The sequence below is a fragment of the Fringilla coelebs genome, assembly GCF_963513975.1.
Source record: "Fringilla coelebs genome assembly, chromosome: 1".
Taxonomy (NCBI): Eukaryota; Metazoa; Chordata; class Aves; order Passeriformes; family Fringillidae; genus Fringilla; species Fringilla coelebs.
This window is the reverse complement of record NC_140028.1, coordinates 71,515,047-71,523,601: the sequence shown is the minus strand read 5'-3', so window position 1 is coordinate 71,523,601 and position 8,555 is coordinate 71,515,047. Positions and strand designations below refer to the sequence as shown.

The 8,555-nt window shown below is 42.5% G+C and overlaps 1 protein-coding gene across 1 annotated transcript; it reads left to right on the top strand.

The window, feature by feature from the left end:
• Positions 1-4,046: 4,046 nt before the first annotated feature.
• On the top strand, positions 4,047-7,779 carry MED10 (mediator complex subunit 10). Its single transcript, XM_084205370.1, has 4 exons — positions 4,047-4,197; positions 4,381-4,464; positions 5,786-5,888; positions 6,974-7,779. Exons 1-4 carry the CDS (start codon positions 4,076-4,078, stop codon positions 7,067-7,069), a joined length of 405 nt encoding a protein of 134 aa, XP_084061496.1. The 5' UTR covers positions 4,047-4,075; the 3' UTR covers positions 7,070-7,779.
• Positions 7,780-8,555: the final 776 nt, after the last annotated feature.

The following is an 8,555-nucleotide window of genomic DNA, read 5'->3' as shown; positions in this document are numbered from 1 at the left end:
GTTCTGCTTGGTAAAAAACCATTATGCAATCTGTCTGCATCCTTCACAGCACAGATCATTTGACATTCCAAGCAAGGAGGGCCTCATAACAGTAAGCCCCCAGATTCAGATGAAGGCTCCATCTGGGCCAGTATCCAGTGCTCAGCACTAACCATAAGTAAATGCTGAAGAGCAAAGACAGGAGAAGCATCTATGAGACCTCTCCTGACTACCCTCCTGGCCTGGGGCTACCTTCAGTTCATGGGATTTCCTGAGCTAGGAATGGTTTACCTACATCTCCCTGGCTGTCTACCAAGCATTTGTCCCATTTTCCCTTCAACACAGCTAAGCATTTTCTCTCTGTAACATCCATTGGCAAATAGTCTCACAGGGCTTATCAACTTTGTGTGACAAAAATCACTGCTTTTTGCATGTTTTGAAGTTGTCACTTCTTGGCTTTACTTTGATGGCCCGTGGTTTTTGTGCTGAAGGACAGTCTAGGCTGCAGACCACGCACGGCTCTGTGAACACACTGAAGTACTGGCCATAAGTCTCATTAGTGGGCTCTCTCTGTTCCTGTTTTCCTGTTACAGAAGCCATTCATATCTACAGTTATCTTGGCAGCCCCGCTCTGTCTCCTTTCCAGATCCACTGCAGGGAATGAAAACTGCACACAGTATTCAAGGTTGGGGCAAACTGTAGATTTATGCAGTAGCACGACAATTTCTGTTTTCTTCTCACAATCCTTTCTGACAATTCCTAACTCTCCACATGACTTCTGAACACTGCTGAGCGCTGACCTGATGTTTTCAAAGAAATTTCTATTCTGATCCTCAGGTCTTGCTCCTGTATGGTAATGGTCAAAAGGTCATGAATCTTCATGTGAAACTAGGGGATTTTTGCTTGCTATGTGCATCGCTTTACATTATCCATCTTAAAGTCTTTTCAGGTCCTCCTTCAGTTTCCTACAAACTGCATTCATCTTTAGCCTGCCAAATAATTTTCTCATAAGCCAATTTAGTCATTGTACCATCTGATCTCTTTTCTGGGTCATCTATGAACATACTAAATGGCAGAATTTTCAGCTTAGTTCCCTGTTGAAATCTTCTGGGATCAATTCTCCCCTTGCAAGAATTAAATGTTTGCCCCTGTCCTGCAGGGACAAACATCTGGAATTCAGTTCTTTATTCAGTTCTTTATTCAGTCTAGGATTTCTCCCTTCATTCCATTCCTTTATTTCCTTAAAAGATTTATTTTAAGGATTTCTCTAAGAGCTGATGGAAAATCACATAGATTGTATCATTTAGACCACTTTTATCTACATACTCGCTGACCCCTTGAAAAACTCATTAGGGGTTTGCAAAACAGGATTTTCTTTCATGTAATCTGTGCTACTCTTCCCAAATGGGTCATATTGATCCATATGGCCTCTCATTCCATCCTTTATTACAAACCCTACTTAACTGCCCATACAGATGTCCAGTTTACAAGTCTGTAATTGCCCACTCCCTGTATGAAAATCGGGGTACAAGTGCAATATGGTTACTTACGTCATGAGCCATGACATTTTCTTTCTAAACCTTTCTGACTCTACATATCTATTGATCAATTCAGTTATTTGTCAGACTGACTTTCTTTCTGTTTCTCTGTTTCTCTCACTGGAACACAAGTTTCTCATCTTTACATTTTACCCCTGAACATGAAAATGATGCCCAAGCTGGTGATCATGAGAAAAATTTAACAATTGGTAATGTATTTATAGCAAATTTTAACCTTTAAGTACTGTATACATTTATCTTATATAATTCATTAATCTAACCTAAACAATCTAGTAAATACAGATTTACAGTGAGCTGGATATCTCTATCTTTGCTGTTAAACTTCCGTTATTTTTTCTGTTGAATACATTCCCTGAGTTAGATGTGATCATGGACATCTCTAGGATTTATCCCAAGCAAGCTAGAAGTCATATTTGCTCAGTTCCAAGAATGAAAGCCTTTTCCCAAACTGGAAGGAGAGGAAGTTTTAACAGTACCTCAAAGCCCTTGTTTGTTACTGAATTTAGTGTAAGTGGTACTTTCACTGGATGGGGCTGCCCATATGGAAAAATGGACATAAAGCAACTCTCCTGTTTGAACCCCAGTCCTTTGTGCCTGCAGAGCCATGTCTGACACAACAGTTTGTATTTACACTGTTCTTTAAAACTTGACACCCCCATTCCTCATGCTCATATCTAACTTGGGAAGTGCACCCTATTCTACAGTCTTCCTTCCAAATATTAGAACAAGTTATTCTTTTCCTTAGACCAAGATCTCTCATGTGTGAAGTACTTGTCTTAAAATCTCATAATCCTGGGACTTCTGCTGTCCAGACAACATTCTGCCAATGATAGACACAGGATGGTCAGCAACTGCTGGTCAATAGAGAGTGGGACTACTTTATCATAGGATGAACAATACTTGTCAATTGTTTTCTGCATCCTAAGATAATTTTTTAATTTCACATCTGCACTGTCCTATATCTTCCTTAATATTCATTGCTCTTTACAGTAGCTAGCTTTTTAATTTTAGGTTAGCATACTTAATCCTATGAATTCCCAAACAGTGCTTTATGTTTTGCAAAAACCCAACTTCCTGCTAGGGGTCTAGCATGGTAACCCAGAACAGAAACTGACCATTTGATGATGCTATTGTCATGAACAGAAAATGGAAAAATAAGATACATCCAAGAAATTAAGAAATGCAGATTTTGATGGCTCTCATTGTGCAGCAGAAATCACTGCAAGTTATAGCTACAAAATGCATAAAATACATTAAATCCCAGTTTGGTGTGGAAGGTATAATCCAGTTACAACCCCCTGTCATGGGCAGGGACCCCTTCTGCTCAGAGCCCTAACCAGCCTGGTCTTGAACACTTGCAGGGATGGGACATCCACATCTTCTCTGGGCAACCTCTCCCAGGATCTCACTACACCCACAGTAAAGAATTTATTTCTAATATCTAATCTAATCCTCCTGTCTTTCAGTTGGAAGCCACTGCATGCTCTTGTAAAAAGTCCCTCCCTATCTTTTTTGTGGACTTGCAACAAGTACCAGAAGGCTGTAATTAGGTCTCCCCTTCTCTTTTCTAAGAAGAGAAAAGGTCTCCCTTTTTCTAAGTAATTAGGTCTTCCCTTCTCTTTTCTAGGCTGAAAAATCCCAAGTCTCCCAGCCTTTCCTCACAGAAGAGGTGCTCCATCCCTTTGATCAGTGTGGTGGCATCCTCTGCACCCTTGGCAAGGGTCCGTGTTGGAGACCCCAGAGCTGGATGAGTTATCTATCTCCTGACATTACTGCACTGATCTGCTCAGGTTCAGCCCAAAACAGACAGACTGAAAACAAGCTATTTGTAAAACACAGTTATTGTGATGTGCCGTGGGGGTCTAAACATGCCAGACAACCTTCCCACTGATAGCTGGATTATATAATATAGACCAATTCATAACAGAACAAGAAGCAATGGGCTTAAGCTGAGAGAGGGTGCGTTTAGATTGGATAATAGGAATAAATTCTTCACTGTGAGGATAGCGAGGCACTGGAACAGGCTGCCCAGATAAGCTGTGGATGCCGCATCTCCAGACGTGTCCAAGCCCAGGTTGGAAGGGGCTTTGAGCCACCTGGTCTAGTGAGAGGTTTCGCTGCCTATGTCATAGAACTGGAACCAGATGGTCCCTTCCATCCCAAACCACTCTGCCATTCCGTGTTTCTACGTTTTGCTATTCCCCAGATGGTTCCAGTGTGGCGTTTATAATGAAGCAGAACCTCTGCCTCTCACCGCTTCTATTTCCTACACAGACCCGAAGAGGGCTCAGAGCTGGCAGACTCAGGACACGTTCGAACACACAATGCCGGCGTGTGGCCGCCGAACCGGCGCTGTTCCGGTGTCCCCTCAGCGACAGCGCCGGGACCCGGGACGACGCCACCCGTGAGGGGAGGGGGCGGGGCTTTGTGAGGGGCGTGGCTTGGCCCGGGGGCGCGGCCGCCCCGCCTCCCTCCCGCCCTCCCGCGCAGGCGCTGTTGAGCGGAAGTGGCGCGGCGCGGGGGAGGCGGCGGCGGCGATGGCGGAGAAGTTCGACTCCCTGGAGGAGCACCTGGAGAAGTTCGTGGAGAACATCAGGCAGCTCGGCATCATCGTCAGCGACTTCCAGCCCAGCAGCCAGACGGGGCTCAATCAGAAATTGTGAGGGGCCGTTGTCGGGGGCGGGCCGGGCCGGGCCGCAGGGCCTCTTCCCCCTCCAGGCCCAGGGGGTGCCTCAGGGCTCTCTCGCTCTCTGCCTGGGTATCGCTGGCCTCGCACCTACCGTCAGGGGCAGCGCAGTGACCTCGAAACCGGCTAAACCCGACCCGTTTGTCTTCCCAACAGGAATTTCATGGTGACGGGCTTGCAGGATATCGACAAATGCCGGCAGCAGCTTCACGATATCAGCGTGCCCTTGGAGGTTTTTGAGTAAGTGTGTGTGTGCCTGGAAGGGGGGGTGCTGCAGTCGGTGACTGGAGGTAACCGGGCTTCGCAGCGTGGGTATTTTGGCTGAGGGCTGCTTGTATCAAACCCCGTCCTTCTGAGTGCCTCATGAGAACGTGGGCAGGCAGAAGGAGGTCAGAAGTACCTTCTGCCTGTGAGAAGGCAGAAAGGTAGAAGTCATAAAATATATAGCTGTCTTCATAGAACCATGGGATGCTTTGAGTTGGAAAGGACCTTAAAGCTCATGTAGTTACAGCTCCCCCACTGTGGGCAGGGATGCTACCTACTAGATGAGTTGCTCAGAGCCCTGCCCAGCCTGGCCTTTCAGACTTTTTTTGACTTCTGCAAATGTAACACGAATTCTGCCGAATTTAATGATTTCATAACATCATAGAATGGGTTAGGTTAGAAGGGACCTTCAAGAACTTCAGTTTCTAACTCCCCTGTCATGGGCAAGGACACCCATTTTGTAAGTCAGCTTTCCTTTTTAAAAATAAACTTTTACACTAGATTAGGATCAGGATTTAAAGTTCCAAGTGAAAATCAAGTAAGTTGGTACTCAGGGGTTTAGTTTCAGGAGTGGCAGTCTGGCAGAGAATTGCAACATTAAAAGAAAAATTAACATAGAGGGAGAGCTATACTGGAGAGCTTTTGTGATATAGCTGATAAGTTAATTTACTGGTGTTTCTTCTAGGTCCAGACATTGCTGGTCTGCTGTACTCCAGTGTGCTACTGGCTGTACACTGCTTTTTTCAATTGGGCTTTTACTCCAGCTGTAAATTTGTGATGACTCTCTTAAATGTTCTCTCTTGTGAGTTTCCCTTTGCCAGGAATTGCAAAACAAAATTGCACATGAGTTTGCTGATACAGTAGTGTTAATTATTTACTCTTTACTGTGGTATGTGCAGCCCCTCCTCATCCTTGATTTGCTGGGTGCCGTATTCCTGTGTGCTTAATGCTCACCATGTCCTAACTAACCCACTTCCTGGTAGTGCCCTTCCAGTTGCTTGGAAAAGGACCATCTTCCTCTGATCATCTGTGCTTATTGCTGGTAGATATATAATTTTTTTTGTGTGCCTTTGATACTTCATTCAAAGCTCTCCTGGCTTTCTGGAAACACGAGTTTGCTGACCATGGCCTCGTCCTTGAGCTGCCTTTTGGAAACGGCTGAGTTTAACTGTGGTGGTTTTTAAAATGCACATTTCAGATAATAGTGGAAAGAAAAAGACAGCAAGATGAGTAATTCTGTACCTTGGAGAGCATCCTAGTAGAAAATGATCATTTAGCAGTGTCTTTGTGTTTTCAGATACATCGATCAAGGCCGCAACCCTCAGCTTTACACTAAAGAGTGTCTGGAGCGAGCTTTGGCTAAAAATGAGCAAGTGAAAGGAAAAATTGACACTATGAAGGTAAGCCAGAAGTAATGCAAGTATAATGCAATAATGTATTTGATAAATTTTTACTTTCCTGTAAATATGTGGGAATGTTTCACTTGTGCAGTTATTAACTTCTGTTATTATGTGATTTGTCTTACAAATTACTCTGCATCCCTGTATCTTAGTTGATGCTGATGCAGCCTGTTCAGGAAAGGAAACCTGTAGTTTATCCTGCAGTTGGGGATGCAGCTTTCACTGTGATTTTATATTGATTAAAGCTATATGTAGCAGTAGAGATATTTTACTTAGATTTTTTGCAGGTGTGGAATTTTGCTGTAATTTGCTGTGTGCAAATTTAAAAATAAGCAAACAGAAGGAGTATTTTTCCAGTCTAGAATGGATAATAGAGGTTTAAAATGTAAAATATGCTCTATAATCATCAGTCAATCTTTATAAAATTAGTGAAAATGCATGCTAGTGCTTAGAGGTTTCTGAATTTGTACTTTCATTTAGTATGAACCTAAGCATTCTGTGATACATTTCACTCCTGGAACTACTGCAGAAAAACACAATCAGAAAAGGAAGTTTAGTGAGTTCCGAGAATGTTCTCTGGCTGAACTTAGTGTGGAGGATGACAAGTTGTACTGCAGAATGTAGACATATGGAGATAAGTCCTGAGCTGCTTTTTCTTTTCTCTGTGCTTGTGAAATTGTGTACTTCTAAGGCAGGGTGAGTTGCTTTTTGAAGGTGGAGTGGATTCCATATCAAACCAAGAGGACATGTCCTTAATCAGCTTTCCTTAGTAAGGTCAGGCAGATATGAGTGCACCAGAGTTTACTTGAGGGGTCCAACTGCTTTGTATTTCTTAGGAGAAAATGCAGGTGAATTTCTGGGAATTCACAGATATGTTAGTTTGCCTGGTGCATTCCTCGTGGATTTCACTTGGGCATTTTATGTGGATTTTGTAAATATCATTTTCTTTGTTTGTGTGGTTTTGGGGGTTTTTGGGTACGTTAGTTCACTGAGAGGTGTGTTGACAAACATGTTTGTTCATCAGCTTGATGAAATCTAAATAAATTGTCCAGATGATGTATATACATTTTTTTTTCTCTTTTCAGAAATTTAAAAGCCTGTTAATTCAAGAACTGACAAAGGTGTTCCCAGAAGATATGGCAAAGTACAAAGCTATTAGAGGAGAAGATCCTCCTCCTTAAGTTGGCCTTTAATAGCTCTAAAAACATCTCATAAACTGACACCACATTATGAAAACATTGATTGGAGAGAGAGAGGATCTAAGCCCTCCTAACAACTGTACTAAAAGGGGCAGTGGTCACTGTAAAGTGGCTTGATGGTTGTTCATGGTTCTGGTCTGAAGCTGTTGAATCTTTCTGAAGACTTCTACTCAGTGATTGTGGTTGAAACTTCCTATGGTAATCTGCTTTTCTTTTCTGGAAGGTTTGAGAAATGTAATTTGCTACAGGTCATCAATGCAGAGCATTTCCCACAAAGTGCATTTCCATAGCAGAAAAACAAGGTTTTTTGTTTTCTGAAAAGTATACCTCAGGACTGTAGGCTCATCTGTTTTTTTAAGAGAAATGCATTTATTACACTTGATTATTTTTCATTTGTAAACTTCAGGGGTTTATTACTGCAGTACAAACAGTTGACTGCTTTTGTCTTGCCAAATTCTACTGAGCAGGAGCCTGTCAAGGGCTGCAGTTCTCATGTGTCATAATTAGTTTCAGCCAGGAAAACCTTCAGATCTTTTGTTCTGGGAGCTGCAGTGCAGATGGCTAAGGATATAAGAAGTGAGCATACCTGGGGACTAGCTCCTTTACAACTTCAATATTTTGTACAGTATTTAATGTAAGATTTTGTTTATTCATTTTCTGCAAGCAGGTTGTTGAATAAAAATTTGAAAAAAATTAAATCCTGACATTTTTCTTTTGTATGCTTCTCTTTGGAGTGTGAACTGAAAGCTGTAAAAAAATAGCATATTCCTCAGTTCCACACTGATAGAAACAAAATGTGTATCAAAACTTGGCTCTTAAAATTTTACATCTGAAGGTGGTGTCAGCTTGGTTATTTGGTTTTATGATGAAAACCTCCATTTTAGTACCTGAAACTGGAGATTTTGGGATCAATGATTGTCCCCTGAAGTCCTAGTTAGCTGTGAGCTCATCTGTGGGATCTGTAACTATTCCTACTTCAGGGAGCCCCAGTATGGAATAGGATGGTGGCTGCTTATCCAGGGATCAGAGGTTTGTGGAATAGATTGGGTTTGCAGTGGGAGCAAGAGGAGCCCTTTTAGTCTTGGGTATTTATGAAAGCGGAGACCTTTGTGCTTATCTTTGTTCTCCCAGATCTATCTTGACTTTTTGCAGATTATTTTATTGCTTTAACTTTGTTCTGATTGCTAAATTGAGTGGTTTTGGGCAGGAGTTCCAAAATAGCACTATATGCATGTGCTCTGTAGCAGGCCTGCCTAGTTTGCTGAAGGCTTAACAGGGATTTAGGCATGTTTGGATTTAGTGGTGGCATAGTTTGCACACCTGAAGCACGTCTGTGCTCAGTTTCCTGCCTGAAGCACAGCCCATCCGTGATGCCAGGTACCACCAAACTTTGACATACCAAGAGGAAAAAATAATACAGAAAACTAGGTGTTCCTTTTAAAATTTGTTACCTACCAGTCTAGGTTAA

Excerpts from the sequence above, each read along its gene's own strand:
- MED10 (XM_084205370.1), top strand. The coding sequence starts at position 4,076 with ATGGCGGAGAAGTTCGACTCCCTGGAGGAGCACCTGGAGAAGTTCGTG. Across the intron at positions 4,198-4,380 it reads ACGGGGCTCAATCAGAAATT|GAATTTCATGGTGACGGGCT; the intron begins GTGAGGGGCCGT and ends TCTTCCCAACAG. Across the intron at positions 4,465-5,785 it reads GTGCCCTTGGAGGTTTTTGA|ATACATCGATCAAGGCCGCA; the intron begins GTAAGTGTGTGT and ends TTGTGTTTTCAG.